The 17,742-nt window shown below is 59.7% G+C and overlaps 1 protein-coding gene across 1 annotated transcript in view; it reads right to left on the minus strand.

The window, feature by feature from the left end:
* ERI3 (ERI1 exoribonuclease family member 3) overlaps positions 1–17,742 on the minus strand; it is a 148,596-nt gene that overhangs the window by 96,110 nt on the left and 34,744 nt on the right. The window contains 1 exon segment of the mRNA XM_059727727.1: positions 5,337–5,409. Coding sequence (XP_059583710.1) covers positions 5,337–5,409 — 73 coding nt within the window.

Genomic DNA, 17,742 nt, shown 5'->3' on the forward strand with positions numbered 1-17,742 from the left:
TCCAGAACAAGGCTGACCCGTGGGAAGGAGAAAACTCCAAAAGAGAGAACAGAAAAGCCATTAATGGCTGCACAGATGTTTGCAGGTGTCTCCACATGCTACAGCAATGACTCTCAACCTTTGAAGCCTCACAGCCCCCCCTCAGAAAATGCCACTTCTTTGTCTTCACTCATTTTTTTGACTACAGAAATATATTAGAGCAATCCTTCTGTTGCCAACGGAAAGCCCACAGCAGGGCAGGCTACTTAACACTCTGGATTCCTATCTGCAATCTCGGGGTTTACCTTGTGCAGTCTTATTTGCACATCTAACAGTGCCGACATCAAGCATCACCCCTGAAAGGATCCCAAGGCAGCCCAAAGTGCCGCAGCACCCAGCTGGGAATCACTGCTCTGCAAGAACGAGGCGGCGGCGGCATGGCTGAGGCCGGGTGTGCAGGCCCCAGAGCTTCTGCAACCTTAACCTGGGTGCCCCAAACCAGCACTCCCCAGTGCTTCCTCACCTCCTCGCACACATCCCCTCCAAGCTGCCCACCCTGGCTCCCCTCAGACCTTCCCTGCTCAAGCCAAGGATGAGGGTGCCTCAAACAGCGTGGACATATTACTTCTCCCTGGGTAACTGGTCCCGACGTCTCTCCCACCCTGTTGTACTGCTTGTGCTGGTGCAAGCCCTCACCTCTCCAGGCAGTGCTCCCACCCTGCATGGCTCAGCTGCCTTTCGTGAACCACCAAATCCTAGGCAATGAGGGTTAAAGGGACCTCAGGAGTCACATCTAGTCCAACCCCCTCTCAAAGCAGGACCAGCCCCAACTACATCATCCCAGCCAAAGCTTTGTCTATCCGGGTCTTAAACACCACCAAGGAACGAGACTCCACCGTCTCTCTGGTGGGAGAGAGTTTTTCCTAATATCCAACCTAAGCCTCCCTTGCTGCAGCTTGAGCCCATTGCTCCTTGTCCTGCCATCTGCCCCCACAGAGAACAGCCCAGCTCCATCCTCTTTGCAACCCCCCTGCAGGGAGGTGAAGGCTGCTATTCAATCCCCCTCGGTCTTCTCTTCTCCAGACTGAATAAGGCCAGGTCCCTCAGCCTCTCCTCACCAGTCATGTTCGCCAGACCCACACACCATTTCCAACCTGATCTGCCAGTGACTTCGGCAGTGCCTCATAGGCCACGTTGAGTGCTGTGCTCCCCCTTTCCAGGACAGGGTCTTTGTTCCCATCAGATATCCGATGGCGCCGAGCCACAGCTCAGCACGACTCCGGCTCTAAGCCCTTCATGCGGAGGGCTCGGTGTGGAGAGGATGCCCGGCCTGATGGACAAGGTCTGTCACCACCCAGACCCTACTCCCGCAGCGTGGGAGAAGCACATAACCATTGGCCTGGGGCGAAGCAATGAAAGACCTACAGAGTGACACCGAGTGCAGGTCCCCGATCGGTCTAAACCACCCCAAGTTTGTCGTCCGTACTTTGGGTGGATGTTGGAGAGGAGGGGAGGGAACGCAGCAGCCCAGCACTGCCACCACAAGACCCCCTGCTCTCAGGCCCACGTCCCCAGCCCTGCAGGCACCTGTCAAGCCCACCCTGGGCCCTCCCTGCAGCATCCCCCCCCCACCCCGACGCGCACGGCTCTGTCCTTCAGCCCGGCTGCGCAGACGCTGTCAGGGAGCAGGGAGCGCAGAGCTCTGCTAATGCACCTCGCTCCTGACCCGCAGCACCTCTGCCCATCAACACGAGAGGCTCTGACACCAGCATACGGCAGGCGGCCTGCTGGCTCCCAGCACGCTCCGCACCGGGGGGGGCAGGGAGATATCCGGTGTGCGTCTCCTTGGCAGGCCTCCCCGAGCGCTGAGCTAATCGGAGCAAAGAGTGCGCGGAGCGCCCTGCCCCGAGTCCTCGCGCCGCTGACAGCTCACTGGAGAGACGAGATCGCCCAGTGACATTAAAAACGTCCGCGAGCGCCGGCCGGGCTGGGGCGGGGGGGGACGGCACATCAGCAGGCTGGGGGGAGGGGAACAAAACTTCTGCCGACTCCATCAGCTGCAAGGAAGGGGATTTTCCTCCTTTCGTTGCCCTAAAAATGACCCTGCATCCCAAAAGCCTTTCCGGGGAGGAAGGGGAGCTGGACAAGCCTCTTGCAGCAGGGGCTGTGAGGGTCCCACAAGCACGGTCCCATTCCTGGCTTCTCTTATCCTGGGGAGTGAATGGGGAGCGGAAGGTGGGAGCCGCAGCCCAGTCTGGACAGGGGCAAAGCGTGGCAGCCCCGTGGCGACATCGGTCCAGCACAGCTGTGCACCCAGTGCCTGGATGGATACGAAGGGAACGCTGCACTGCTGAGTGACCGGGGAGCAAAACAGGGCCAAATACCTCCCTGGACACTGCAGGGCTCTGTGGCCTCCCAGGCTCTGGGCAGAGGGTGGCTGCTTTTCCGGTGCTGGGGCTGGCTGCGAGCTCCTGAGGCAGCAGCTGCTCCTCCCTGCTGGGGACCCGCACCACAACACACATTTCAGCAAGCCCCACCAGCAAGAACCAGCAATGAGAAAGGTCCCTGAACACTGAGCTTTCAACCAAGACCGGGCTGGGCCCAGGACAAGGGACAGCCAGCGCTGCCACGGAAAGCTGCGTCTGGGGAATGAAGCTGTGGACTCTCCCTCACCGGAGGGGTTCAAGGAGAGGCTGGAGAGCCACAGGGTGGAGATGATCTAGAAGCAGCGATGCCTGTGCTCTGCTATGGGGATTTTCCAGGCTTCTGGGCTTTGCTGGTTGCACCCACCCTGCTTTCTACTACACATGTTGGGGTGTTTTTTAGCCTCCCCCAGAGGCGCTGGGTGTTGGCCGCAGCCCAGGCTGGGGATGGGACTGGGCTGTGCTAATGCAGCTGCTGGCACCAACCTCGCAGGGTCTTGTCCCTGCGCTCAGGTTCAGCCCCACCTTGCACTGGGGCAGGAAGAGATTTCCCCCCTGCTCAAACTGGTCCAGGCTGGGAGGTTTTCCCTTCCTCTGCAGCGGAGACACGGCCTCGGCCTGGGGTCTCTGGAGTATCCGTGAACCCACCTGGCAGCAGCAGGACGTTGGCAGCCGCGGCCCCCCTGCTTTCCCAGGGGCAGGGGTGGGAGCAATGCCTGGGGCTATGTCAGGGGCGACTGTGTCATGTTGCTCAGAGATCACACACAGGGTTTGTCTGGGCTGGTTTGGACAAGGCTGATCCTTCCTCGGGCAGGGCTCCACAGCTCCCTGCCAGCCCACGACTCTGTGACTCTTATTTCCTATGCTTTGTTGCTGTCTTGGCATGGAGCCGGGTCTTTGGTAGAGGAACCGCTCACCCACCTCCTGACCCTCGCTTGGGGAACTCCCCTCGCATCCTCACGTGCTCATCCCAAATAACTGGTCCCACGCTGGCCTTGCTCTCCAGGCGTACTGCTACTCTTCTCCCACTAGTACTCACAGCTGATGTTTCCCTTCCTCCTCCTAATGCCAACCCCTACCAGCACAACCTCCACCTCCAGCTGCCTTTAGCGGCACCCACGCCCAGGCAGCCACAAGGCCTCGGTCAGACCAGGTGGGAACAAGAATCCAGGGCTGCGTGTCCGGCCAGCTCTCATCAGTGCCAAAGGGTCAGCTAGGGTCCTGCTGGATGAGCCCGGGCCACCCAGAGCTGTGCCAGCGAGGGTGCTGAAGGGTCAGCTAGGGTCCTGCTGGATGAGCCCGTGCCACCTGGAGCCATGCCTAGATGACTTTGCTGACCACTGCCAGCACCCCCTCCCTGAGTCAAAGACCCAGGCAGAGACACCCATCAGAGCAGGGGGCAGGAGTGGCAGCTGGGATCCTCGTTCCAGGAAACTCAGGTCACAAGTCTGGCCCCTAAAAGCAGCTCAGCAAGGTCCTGGGCACAGCCAGGCCTGCCCTCCCTCATGCAGCCAGCCCATGACAGTAAGAAGCATTGAGCCATTCTCCAGCACATCCCTCCCATGCCTGCATGACTGATACCCAAACCGCCCCGCCAGACACAGCGCCATGAGCTGCAGCAACTCATGTGAAAGCCTAGCTCCAGCCCAAGTCTAAGCGAATTAGGATGAATCCCAGCTCCCCGTGTGCTAAACCCAGTAGCGGAAAACCACTGCAAATGGCCCTAGCTCAGGGGCGGTGGGCCCCAGCGGAGGGCTCCATCCAGTGATACTCCGTGCTGCAGCACAGAGAGCCGTATGTTTCCTCTGCGCCTGCCGCCACCCTGCCGGTGATGGAGCTGCTATCCATGCGCCAGAAGTTTAGTGAACTTCAAGCAGCGATCATTAATGGTCACTGAACTGCAGAATGCCCCAGCGCGCTTTCAGATCTCATTTGCGGAGGCCTGGCGACGAGCTGCGAGATTTGCTCTGACAGCGGGGAAGGCAAGATCCCCTTGACGGGTTCAGCTGGGAACACGCTGCCAGCATCCCTCGTCATGGCCCCGGCCTCCCGTTTGACGGAGCAGATCATGCAAATTGTCCCTCTGCTGCGGCCCCGACCTGTCACTCCATGCTCGCGTTCGCAGCGACACATGCGTTTAAAGAAATGAGAGGGGACCCTGAAAGCGGAGAGCACTGTCGGCAGGGATTTCAGACCCCCGGCCCCCTCGGTATAGCAGGCCAGGGGCAGTAACCACAGATGCTGCACCCTGGCTCCCAAAGCGCCCCCCCAAACCTCACCCCAGCTGCCACCTGTACAAGGTCCCGACACTTCCCCTCCCACTCTGACCTGCACCACTGGCCTCCCACGATGTAACGGCCCCTTCCCGGCAGCCAGAGATCTCCTGAAGCCCCCCCAGGTTATTCCTGAACCAGTCGGACGCAGAGCACAGCAAGTGCTTGCCTGGACAGCCCCACAACACGGCACGGGAGGGGGTGCTCTGAGCCGGATCTGGGCATCGGCCGCGGGGTCACACGATATTGCCATGTTGATAAGAAGCAAACAAGCCCCACTGGACTCTTTCTCCAGTGGATTTCCAGGCTCCCTGATCCAGCCACGGGGAACACTGGCTCTCAGGATCCCCAGGTGCCTGGGAAGCAACCGGCATTAGCAACGTGCTGACTGCCACGACCCCAGCCGGCGCACGATTATGCAGCGCCGTGCCGGCCACAAAGGGGTTCTCCCCAGCTGCAGAGCACATTCCATCAAGTACAGTAAGACTCTATTAGCGGGGACACAATGGGGAGCCGGGGGAGGGCACGCGCAGCCCAGCCTCCGAGAAAATAACTCCTCATTTCAATGCAAAACAGCCGCGGTTATTAGACGCCTCCTGGAAGCAAGGGTGGGGGGAGGGAGCAAAGGGAGGGGGCACCGGGGCGCGTTGCACAGAAGTACCTTTTTCAGATTAATCCACTGTTTGAAGTAATCGGCCACCGGCAGCCCTAAGTACTGGCATTGTCCTGGTAACCTGTAAGAGAAGAGAGAGAGCAGGTTGGATTCAATTACTGCGCCCCAACAAAGCACATGATGCTGCATTCGGTGCCCGCGGGGCCAAGGAGGCCACGAGAGCCTCCAGTCGGCTGCAACAGGTTGCACTTCGTGGGGTGCCCGGCAAGCTCCTCCCAAGGGCCCGGCGGGGCTGCTTATACCCCCGGGCTGCCAGACAGCTGGGAGCAACTGGGGGATTCGAATGGGCACACACTGCCGGCACTAAGACCAACTCGTGGCTCCCCTCCCCAACCACAAGGAGAGTCAGGGCTGGGCTGGCACAAACTAACCATGTGCGTCAGGGCAGCACCCGGCCCCAGGGAACATCCTGGAGGCAGAGACAGGGCCGGCAGGTTGCAGTGCCTCCAAACATGGGTGACACAGCCATGACCACCCCATGCTTACTCTGCTTGATAGTGGGGACCGGGGATGGAGGGAGGAACACATGCTGCTTATGTACGACAGGCTGCAACTCTGCAGACAGGGTGCCCATGCTAGGCCAGGTGGAAGCCCAGACAGACAGAAAGATGCCAGGAAGGAACTGAGGTGGTTGGAGATGCTGCCTGGAAAGAAACACTGCAAGGAGGAGCTGGGCCTGGAAAGCTGGGGGAGAGTGTCCTGGGGTCCCTGCCTGGCAGTGCCCTTTGCAAAGTCGGTGTACAATGTGCAAGTACAGCACATACGTGTGCATGTGCGTGCAGGCAGCGAGCACAAGCGCGGGGAAGGAAGCGCACAAAAGAGCTGTTGGTACTGGGTCCCGCCAGCAGCTCCATGGGGAAGCAGCATCAGCAGGCATCTCCCAACAGCAGCACAGGCGGTGATACTCTCCTCCAGGCCAGCCATGCTCCCAGTCCCAGCCACACAACAAGCCCTCCTTCCCCCACTGAGGCCTGCGCGATGCTAGAGCCACCTGGGACACTTGCTCTATCATCCTGGGAATCACACATTAGACACAACTGCTCCATCCACTTTTGGGATGTCCCTGACGCAGCCCCAGGGAAGTTGCTTTGGGAAGGACGTGTCCCCAAATAGAAATGGGTTAAACAAAGAGTCACCCAGAACAAGGGACCTTCCCCGGGGGCCGCATCTGGCACTCCCTCACTGTGACCGCAGCTCTCCTACCGCAAAGGGACCTGACAGGAGCATGAAGCCCGTGGGCACCTTGCTATGCGCTGGGCTCCAGCTTGAGCCAGGAGGTGGGAATCAGGGCCCAGCCCAGGGCCAAATCAGTGGAGTACTCCACTTGCTCGTGGCCAAACGAACCTGGCAGCAACTTCTCCCTAAGGGCCACTGCCCCGTGGCTCCAGAGTCAACAGACAGAGAATTAGGAGACTGGGGCTCTCTCCCCAGCTCCAGCACAGACGGAGGAAGTCTCTGGTCCCCTGCAGGCCCCTGTTCCCCTAGCACCAGCAACAACAACCCTGTGCAAGACCATGTGTGCGAGGCACTGTGCTCCTGGGTGGGGTTCAAACCCAGGACCTCGGGACTGAAAAGAGCAGGCTCCCACAGCCGGAGCTGGAAGGCCCAGGCTGGGAGCAGCCTCAGACCCTGCACGATGTATTTGCAAGGGAGGAAGAGCACTGCGCTGTATGAGCCCCAGGGAGAGCAGTTATTGCAGCACTGGCCTGCCCTCCACTTGCTGGCCGGAGGATGCCGTCAGCAAGGGAGGATGCTAGCTGCAAGACCTGTTTCCATGGGGTGCCTTAGAGGGCAGAGCAGGGTCTCTTTGCCCCCAGCCCACGCCAGCTCTGGCCCTTCACTGTCTCCATCTTGCTGAATGGGTCAGCTCCTGCCACGCTGGGCGGACCACGATGGACCTTCACTTCCAGCCCAGCCCTGGGAATAGCTGAGAGATGGAGCCTCCGGGGAGCTCATCACGGTGCAGAGGCCACTAAGGTGCTCTGCTGAGTGCGGGCCCCAGGACTTGCTTTTCTGGGCCTCTACTGGGCAGCAGCAAAGAGGTTTTGGGCACTACTCCTTGCGGCTGCAACGGAGGGGTTAGCGTGGGGACTCGCTGGCATGGGAGGCCCCGGCCGGCACTGTGCACCCAAGATACCACGCAGCAGCCTCAGCTTCCCTCACCCCCCAACCGGTTCCTACAGTAGCCCCACCACCGCTCCTGCACGCAAAGCCTGCCGGACGTGCCCACCCCAGCCTGGACTTTGCATCCATCTGCCCCCAGTCGAGACATGCCAGAGCTCCCAGCATCATGGACAGAGCAGGGACCTGGCAGCCAGCAATGCACCCCACCTGCTCCCAGGTGGGCAGGTTTGGTCTGCCCCAAACCTGCCCACCTGGGAGCAGGTGGGGTGCATTGCTGGCTGCCAGGGCTAAAGAACAGGCTGCAAAGCCACGACAGGGCAGGCAGCTCTGTTTTCCCCCGCACCCGGGGGAGGCTCCATTTCCCCTCGCGGCCCTGCATGCAAATGGAAGGCGAGGTCACATGGCTGGATCCCTCCCTCGAAGCCGAGCCGGGGAGGGAAGACGGTGATAAACGGCCATGCTTTAGTTATCACTTCCCTTAAGTTAAGGCAGAGCAGGCCAGTGATGGATGGGCAGGAATTCGGTTATCAGGGAAGGCTGTCAGCCCGTCGCCTATCTGCACACACATTGAGCAGGGCATCATTATGCGATGGCATGGAGTTAAAATATGGCCGAGGGTATTGAGAGGGAGAAAGAATGGGATTAAAAAAAAAAAACAACACAACACAGACCAGCAAATTGAACAACAATAAAGGCGCATGAGGCGGGAATGTTATCGCGCCAGTGACACCTTTTATCTGGGGCTGGTTAGCGAGAGCGGGGCACAAATTGGTCCTTCCTCCGCCATTGTGTCCCCTTGTACAAACAGAGGCAGATAACGCGTGTCGCCGGCGCGATAGCATATCAATTTAACCCTAATTATCCAGGGGGTCACGCCAAGAAATAGGGTTTCTCCTTCTCAACAGGTCCCTTTGCCATCGCATTAGCACGGTGGGGGGAAGGGAAGGGGCTGCTGTAATTGAATCCCGTTGCTCAGGTGGGCCGAGCACATAAAAAATTAATGCCCGCGTCTCCTGCCTCATCATGCCCGGCTGCTTTGGGGTTGAGGATGTCAGAAGACAGAGGGACCGGGGCATTTTCTACATGTCGGGCGTGCTGCCGTTGAGCCAGTTGAAAAGAACACGTTCGCTCGTCGGGAGAGATAAGCAGACGTTACACGTCGATGGTGACAGACCCGACTGCAGCCTTCCAGGAAGGTACGGGTCCTGGTGCGACTGAGGCCTGGCCCACCCTGCACAGGCTGGTTTGGAGGGTGGGGGCTACATGCCTGGTCCTCACTGCCCCTCTATGCCCCTGTGAAAGCCATTCGCCAGCCTTATGCATCCCCCATGGCCACAGCTGGGAGGGGAACTGGGAAGGTCTCATCCAGGCTGCATGGACACAGCAGAGGAAAGCTTGAGACCCCCCCCTTCTAAACCCAGGCGGCTGAGGCAGGACTGAAGAGCCCTCAACGAGCCCAGCAGAGACCAGGGCACCACCGACACCGCACAGGTCTTGTGCGACCACCCAAGCGATGCTGCATCGGATGGAGACGCGGCCACACACAGTGCTCAAGTCACAGGACAAACCTGCAGCCTCGTCCACCCCAGCCGGTCTCAAGGCTCAACCCAGGGGCTGGGAGTTGAGCTGCCCACGTGCAGAGGTGGCTCTAAGGGTGCCAGGGTGCAGGTGGGAGGAGGGAAGGGTCTCCCATGTGGCACCTGGCTGGGTCCCCACGGGTCGCACACTAGCAGCCTTTGGGTGGGCTACACTGAAGTCTAGTTTAGGACTAAATCTCCACCACGCACATCTGCCAGCACAGCTGTCCATCACCGCATGGACCCCCCTGAGCTGAGCCAGTAGGAGCCTGTGGGCACAGGAGTGCTTCCCCAGTCTCATGCCCGCTGCTGGTGGCAGGTTTTGCAATGCCAGAGCAAGTTAATAAATCCCTATCAACTTTCTCTTCACCATTTAGTGTTTTGTAAACCCTTCCCTTGTCCCCCCTCAAGTGTCTCCTTTCTGAGCTGACCAGGCCTGGTCTCTGTAGTCTGTCCTCTGGCATCACAGTCTCTCCCCTCCATGCCCCAATCATCCTTGCTGCCCTTCTCTACTTCTTCTCTCTCCTTTTGGAGGTGCGGGGACCAGATCTGGGCAGGCCATTCAGGGTGTGCACGCGCCACGGTTTTATAAAGCAGCATGACGATACTTTCCGTAGTGTTTACAATTCCCTTCTTAAACATCCCCAACATGCTGTTTGCCTTTTGGACAGCTACGTTTAAAAGCAACTTCCCTATGCAGGAAGGCTCAGAACAATATGCCCCCCTGGATCCAGGGTATGGGATCTCCCTTTCCCCTGACTTGTTAGGACAGTGCCAGTCACTTTGCACACAGCGGCCTCCCAGCACCGACACCCCCGGCTGCATTTTCATGACACGTGCCACATGTCAAGCCTCTGGCACAACCCACAGCACCAAAGCAGTCAGGATCCACACTTTCTTATGAGATGACAGGCCCTGGACTTGAGCCCCACTCCCAAAACCCATCCCAGAGACAGAGGCAGAGCTCATGGCCTGCCTGGTCTGTCACCAGCAGCGTCCCAGGGACGCCGGGGCATCTGTGCTCCAAGCTGAACTGCTCTGGCAGGCTGCGTTCGTCTCTGCTTCTGGTGCCGAGTGCTTGCCCTTGGCTGGGCCGCAGCAGTGACTTTTAACCACTCCGTGCAGGACGATACAGCCAGGCACCCAGCCAAGCACTGCATCCAACGGGGGGATCGGGCCCAGGATGCCGGGAGCCAGAGCTCGATGCTCAGGTTCATCCAGACACATGTACGACTGTAACCCGAGGCCAGGGCGGAAAGGGCCGTCTGCCCGCAGACACCATTGTGGCAGCAGGAAGCCGCATGGAAACCCCATGATAAGGCCAAACAGGAGCCACATTCAAGAGATTGCAGCAGAGGCAGATGGAGGAGGGCATGGCGACTTCCACCACCTGCCCCCTAATCTGTGCTCCAACTGCAGCAAGGGAAGTTGAGGTTGGATATATGGAAAAAACTCTCTCACCAGGAGGGTGGTGAAGCACTGGAAGAGGCTCCCCAGAGAGGTGGTGGGGTCTCCATCCTCAGAGGTGTTTCAGACTCGGGTAGACACAGCCTTTTCTGGGATGACGTAGTCGGGGCTGGTCCTGCTCGGAGCAGGGGGTTGGACTAGATGTGACCCCCTGAGCTCCCTTCCCACCCTCATGGTCTAGGATTTTGTTCCCACCTTCAACTGCACCACGAACAGCTCAGGACCCGGCTGCACCTCCAATTCACAAGTGGCGGCTGTCGGAAGACAACGCGTTCGGCTGGGGGCTGAAGAGCGCTCTGCTTCAATACGAGCCCCGAGACAAGCTCCTTCTCTCCTCTGCCACCCCTTCAATCCTCCCCGCCGCCCCCAGACTTGTCACTGTGCCGCAAGCCTCTCAGCTGCACGTCAGCTTCAAATACCAGCGCGCGTGAAGCTGGGACAAGAGAGCGGGGAAGTGGGAACAGACAGCGCAGGCCTCCGCCACCTGTCAGGCAACACTAATGAATTTCAGCGCCGGCAGCCGGGCCTCAGCCGGGCTGGGAGAGAAGCCTTCACTGCCACGTGTCGTCTTCAAAGCCCCCTCTGCTAATAAATGTCACCGCTGAGCCGGCTCCTGGAGGCCTCCAACCTGGACAGATGGCAGCATTCGGGGCACCTAGACAGCCCCCCCGTCTTCCTCCACACCGCCCCGCAGTTGCAAGACAAGGGAACATGCGGCACAACCACAGGCCCTGCACAGAGCGGTACTGGGGCCGGGAGAGCCCACAAGGGACAAGACAGGGCAGAGAGCAAGGGTCTGAGGCTATCACTGGGATATCTAAGTGGGGAGTGATGGGGACCACGCTCAGAAGCCCAGGCTCCCTCTGAACCACCACTGCAATCGAGGGATTGACAGTGAGGGGGTCACACTCACTTGGCCCCCGGCTGGATCCAGACTTCAATGCCTGGCAGAGGCATGTCCAGGACACCCTGACATCCCATTCATGGGAACGGGTGTCCCACAGGGCCTAGGGAAGGGGGCACGTGCAGCAGCAAAGGGCCGGGGGCGATGTGCCCCACTGCAAAGGGGCAGGTTGCAGTCCAGAGGCACCAGCTGGGTAGCAGCCGTGGAGCGGGACCCTGCCAACGCACAACCACCGCCCGCCTGTCACCTCTAGACGTTAACGAGGGCCGAGCTGCAACGCATCCACATTCCACTAGCCATCGAGGGGATGAGTCCAACACGCGAGCCCCCAAGAAGGCATGCAGAGGGCTTGGGAGGTGGGCAGTGCCCCAAGGCGCAAGCCTGTGCCCCCGCTGCCCAAGACGGGAAGCTGTTCCCGGACGAGTCTCCTCGCTGGCCTGTGCTGGTGTTTTCCCTTCATCTTTAATTGGATTAGTGTAATGAGGCCAGCAAGCACAGACAGCAGCGCTCAGTCCAGGAGCTGCGCGCTTGGAGCCTTCCCCTCCAGTTTGGATGGAAGTGGTCCCCACGCGCACAGAGACCCCAGAGAAGGGCTGGAAGCCCCATGTCGTGGGACGCTGGGACAGCACTGAGGGCCCTTCTGGCCCCCCCCAAATTCATCATCTCCGTGTCTGTGGAAAGCTCAGTGAAGAGCTGAAGGGTCCTGGGAAGATCCTCAAACCCCCTGAGAAGCCGAACCCAGGGATAAGGATGTCACCGGCATGGCCTACACACAAGCAAGCACTTCAGCTGCAGCCCCACTGCGTCCCAAAAAAGCAAAAGGCGCTGCGAGTCCCTTGGCATTCCCAACCCAGCCCTGCAATCAGCTGAGCCTCCTCAGCAGGATGTGGCCTGCCGCGGCTGCAGCCTGCCGCGGCTGCCTCGGTGCCTTCGCTAGACTCCAGCAGAGACGGTCCCTCCCTGCGACGAGTGGGGCTGTAACACAGCAGGTGTCCAGCCTCCAAGAGGGGAGTGCTCATCACCGATGGCGCACACGTGACGCTACGATAAATCTATGCGCTAACGTTTAATGGCTTCTCTTAAAAAGATTCATAGCTCTATTTTCCGGGCCTGATCCTGTGGGCCCGCATGCAGGGGTAAATCAGAAGAGACTTCACCAGGCTCTGCTGGAGGTGCCATCGGAACAGGGCTATTCTCCAATCTCAGCCCCACTCAGGAAGAAATCAGGTGTCTTGGCTCCAGCTTAGCAGAGATTAGGTGCACAGGTCCTATTCCCCAGTGACCCCTTCTAGTGCAGGGTGGATAGGTCTCATCCAGCCACTGGGATAGTGGTGAAGAGCCGCGACCACGAGAGACGCAGCCACATCTACACGGGGGAAAGGGAGACAGAAGAAACGCTCGATAGCACCCTGAAGCCAGGAGCCGGGTCGCCGGCACCGGCTTGCTGCGGAGCAGTGATCGTTTAAAGACGACATCCCGATGCCTGTTATTAATAGCTGGGTCTCTGCTAATGACCTTACCTTACAGGCAGGGCAGCTGCAGCCTGGCACGCTATGCTGTGGCTGTCAGCCGATGGGATCAGACCGTAGCACGCTGCCAGGGATAGAGACCCGGGGCAGCGGCACGGTCGAAGCCGGCCAGGAACGTGCCTCCCAGAGCACTCCCGAAACCCAAGCACGTGCAAGCAAAGCCGTTGTCAGACAAAGCACAGGCGTCTCCTCCATAGTGCAACCGCCCGGGACACAGCACACACTCACACCTGAGGTGCTCGTGTCTTAGGAGGAAATGGTCCTGGCAGATGCCAGGGCCCAACAAAGACAGCACTGGCAGAGGTGTGAGGGGCCAGCCTCAGCTGACCAGGGAACCCCAAAAGAAAGGCACCTCCGGCAGGTCGAGGCAGCTCTTCCCATGAAGGCAGGGGGTTCCTAATCCCCTTGTGCCACTCAGCCCGTGGGTCTCAATTTCACAGTCCTAGTGCCGCAGGGCTGGCAAGGAGCTGCAGAGGTCCCATCCAGTCCAACCCCTACCTGGGGCAGGATCAGGCCTGTCCAAACCAGCCCAAACCCCATGTACAAGCTCCGAGCAAAACTACAGTCACCTGACGCAGCGCCAGACATCACAGCCAACCCTGCTCCAGGGAAAGCAGGGGGGCTGCAGTCACCAATGTCCTGCTGCTGTAAAGGGGGTTAATATATACTCCAAGAGACCCCAGTTAGAGGCCATGCCCCTCCTACATAGGAAGGCAAACCCCCCCCAGTTTGGACCAGTCTGAACAGGGGGGAAATCCCTTCCTGCCCCAGCGCAGTGTCAGGCTGAGCCCGAGCGCAGGGGCAAGACCCTCCAGCCAGGACCCTGCGGGGTTGGGCCCAGCCCAGTCCCCATCCCAATCCTGAGCTGCAACCAACACCCGGCACTACTGAGAACGGTGAAATGAAAACTATGGCATGTAGCAGCAGGCAGGGAAAAATAAAATTCCTCCCCAACCCCACGCAGCACCCAGCACAGCCCAGAAACCTGGGAAGTCCCCACAGCAGAGAACAGGCATCGCTGCGCCCGGATCACCCTGGAACAATGCCTGTCCACCCTCTTCTTGGACACCTCCAAGGGTGAGGTGAGGTTTTATTCACCAAGGCGCCCCCGGGGGTTACAAGAAATAATGGCCACAAGCTAGCAGACAGCAGATTTAGATTGGACATTAGGAGGAACTTCTTCACGGTTCGAGTGGCCAAGGTCTGGAACAGGCTCCCAAGGGAGGTGGTGCTCTCCCCTACCCTGGGGGTCTTCAAGAGGAGGTTAGACGAGTATCTAGCTGGGGTCATCTAGACCCAGCGCTCTTTCCTGCCTATGCAGGGGGTCGGACTCAATGATCTATTGAGGTCCCTTCCGACCCTAACATCTATGAATCTATGTCAAGACTGTGATCACATCCCCTCTAAAGCACCTCTTCCAGAAGCTGAACCTGCCCAGCTCTGCCGGCCCCTCTTCATGACTTGCCTTCCAAGCCCTCGATCATCTTGGTCTCCAACTTTGCTAAAAACGTCGAGTCCAGCACAGCAAACAAGGCTCTAGATGAAGTCTGACCAGTGCCGAGCAGAGAGGCACCATCACCTCCAGCTATCACTTTGCACCTAATGCTCCTATCGATGCAGCCCAAAACCATGTTCACCTTTTGCTTTTGCGGGAAGAGTTGTCCCCAGCCCCTTAGTCCCCACTCCTCACCCAGGGGCAGAATTGCCCCCAGCCCTCAGGGGACTTCTGGGTCTTTTGCCCCCACCCTCCCCTCCCCGTTGCTCTACAAGAGAGGAGTCTCCTGCATCTATCTACAGATGGCCAAACCCACCACACAGCCCCTCTCCTCCAGCAAAGCCCTGGCCCCTTGCGCCTCCCAGCCCAGGAAGAGTTCTGCAGTTCCCCCCACAAACACGACACGTAGGGGAAGGACATGAAGCCACAAGCCCAAGGATCACACCTCCCCCGTGCCCCGGTGCCAGCCTGCAGCATGCTGCGAGGAGCCCGAATCCGGCTTGCCGCAGAAACCTGGACCCTCCATCCGAGCCTGCAGGAGGGGAAGCAAGTTTGGCTCCGATCCCCACTCCCTGCCGCCCGCCCCGGCTGCCATTAGCATGCGTTTCACCAGAGACAACAGGCAGGCGAATTCTCCCGAGCAAAGGACAAGTGCAGCAATTAGAATGCAAAGGGGTGCCGGAGCTGTTTAACGGCGTGACCCCGGAGGTCGCCGCGGCTGACTCCCGGCCCCTGTATAAATATTGCATGAGGCGGGGAGGGGGCCACGCCACGCTCCCCCCACCCCCGCGCCGTCCCCTCCCCCTCGGCCACTGCGCGCCGCATCCAGCTCCACACGCCAGCGACATTATTTACAGATGTGACAGTCAGAAAAATCACTTGAGTAAATGAGAGAGAATGGGGGAGAGGGCTGCCTGCCGCCCCGACAGACCAGGCAGCTGACAGCCCTCCTCTTCCCTGTCGCCATGCAATCTCCTGGTGCATTCGTTATTTGCCAGGAACCGCACGCTCGGGCGATCAAGTCTTCGCCCGCAGCCTCGAGCGCCACCGAGAAGGAGCAGCAGAGCCACCCAGGCGGGCCATGGGCTGCTACGAAGGCTCCCACGGGGCTGCTCTCTACTTTGAGGCTGGCCTGAGGGTCCGCGGCACGAGCTGCCGGGCTCGCGGGCATGGCTGGATGCAATTCCTGCCATCCTCCCCCAGCGGCACTCGTAAGGTGGGCCCGCCAGCGGTGCTCTCCTGCCTTGACCAGCAGTCCCATGCTTTCACCGGCACGGCCCACCCCAGCCACCAGCGCCCTCGCTTCCCGAGTGAAGCAGCCCTCGAGAACTGCACGGTACTGCCCAAACGGAGGCATGCAGAGCAAGGGCTTCGGGTGACCCCATGCAGCATGGCTCACGCTCCCTCCTCAGCCCCAAGCAGCAGGGTGGATGGAGACCTGTCCCACACCGCCCCATTATGACGGGCCCTTCACTGTACCACTCAGCGCAGCTCCTTCGCAGCCCTCGGAGAAGCAGACCAGCCTGGAGCCACACCACAACAGTGTTCCTTGGCATAAGTGCAGCCTTTAAAGCCTTACGGCTTCATCTCCGCGCTGACCCCTCTGTTGGCTCCCAGCCCCTTCTGTGTTTTTCAGCTGCTTGTCCCCTGCATCCGACGCACTCGGCCCATCCTGGGCTCCTGCTCACACCAGCAGATCCTCCTCCTCCTCTCTGTCCTCCTGTTGACCAGGAACTAGGGCAAAACCCACGGATGGGGAAGCTAGGGGGGACACCTGCTTTACCTCCATCACCCACCCGCTGCTGAGGACCCCTCGACACGGAGGGGTCCCTGGGAACCGTGCAGGGCTTCTGCAGCAAGCCCAGTGTCAGCTGGAGCAGAAAGCCGGCTGCAACCCCCTGCTCTCCCCTCCTTCCTGACCCTCCCGAATGCAGCCTTGGGTCAGGTCTTATCCCACTGCCGAAGCCTCTCTGGGCCCTGGTGGGATGGAGCGGGAGGGATCCTTCTGTTCCTGGAAACGCCCAAACCTGTCGCCTGGCCTTTCCATGCACTGGGTCTCGCCTGGGCAGGGACAGATCCACGTACGCAGCCACTAAAACCTGCACCGATTCTTGGAGGCAGTGCGTATCGCTCCTCCCGGCACCCTGCAGCAGGATGGGGGTGGAGGGGAGGGCTTCAGGGCCCGATTCTCATCTCTGAAACCAGCGCCTGGGTTTTGCCTTTTCCAGACTGACTGGGCAATTAGCAGCATTAATCATTTGACGGCAAAGACAGGGAGGGGAGATGAGAGTGGAAGAAAGAGTGGGAGAGAAGGGAGCAGCCGAGAGATGGGGGCAGCAAAGGTCTGCGAACACCTTCCCCCAGCCCCGAGCACAGAGAGCCCCCAGCCCGGCGCACGGCTCCCGCGGCCTTGCTCTAATGCTCCCTGACATGCCTCTGAAGGCAGCGAGCTGTTTGCAGTCACCACCATGATTTGTTAGTAATTATTTTCACGGTGTCACATCGCTGTCACTCTCTTAACAAAGAGACAGGCAGCCCGAGGCTGCCTGCGAGAGGGAATCAGCAGAGAAAAGGGACTGTCAGGCACCCGGAGACTCTCTTTGCTTCCCGGGCGTTAGAACCAGAGTCCTCGCCGGGTTCTGAAGAAACTTCGCCTCAGAAGCGGCAAGTCGGAGTCGTCGCTCGCTCTGGACACGGAGATGGGAATTAATTACCAGCCCCCTCCTAATTTCCTCCTTAGCCAAACCCACAAACCCAGCACGAGACAGAGAGGGCTTCGTGTGCCTGAGCCGATCGCTCCAACACCGGCACTCGCCTTTCAAGCTCTGCCTTCCTCTCGGGTGGCCTTAACCACGTTCCCCCCTTGGCACGGTCTCCCTCGCAACGACACCCTGCAGTCACCCCCATGTGACAGTAAAATGTCACTTGGCATTTCATGCTGCCAGGGGCCCTTGGCACCTGAAACACCTCCTAATGCTTCGCTTCCCTGTGATCTTGCACACGTCGGGCGGACAGGCCGCGGTCCTCCCTCCGTGGCGGCTGCGAGCGTGTCAGTCCAAGGCGATTGCTCCTGTCCCAGGCGCAGCCAAGTTTGCTCAGACACCTGAGGAACGGAAGCTGTTCTGCCACCTGATGCGTCGCACAACAGAAGTGTCTCGGACGAGGGAGACGCCTGGCCGAGGAGCCCGGAGACCTGCCCTGATCTCTGCAGAGAAGCTGGCGGACGGGCGTCAGAGTAGTTGATGTCTGGCATGACATCGGACAGGTGCGCTCTCCTCCCGCGCCGCTCGGTGACAAA

The sequence above is a fragment of the Alligator mississippiensis genome, chromosome 5, assembly GCF_030867095.1.
Source record: "Alligator mississippiensis isolate rAllMis1 chromosome 5, rAllMis1, whole genome shotgun sequence".
Classification (NCBI taxonomy): Eukaryota; Metazoa; Chordata; order Crocodylia; family Alligatoridae; genus Alligator; species Alligator mississippiensis.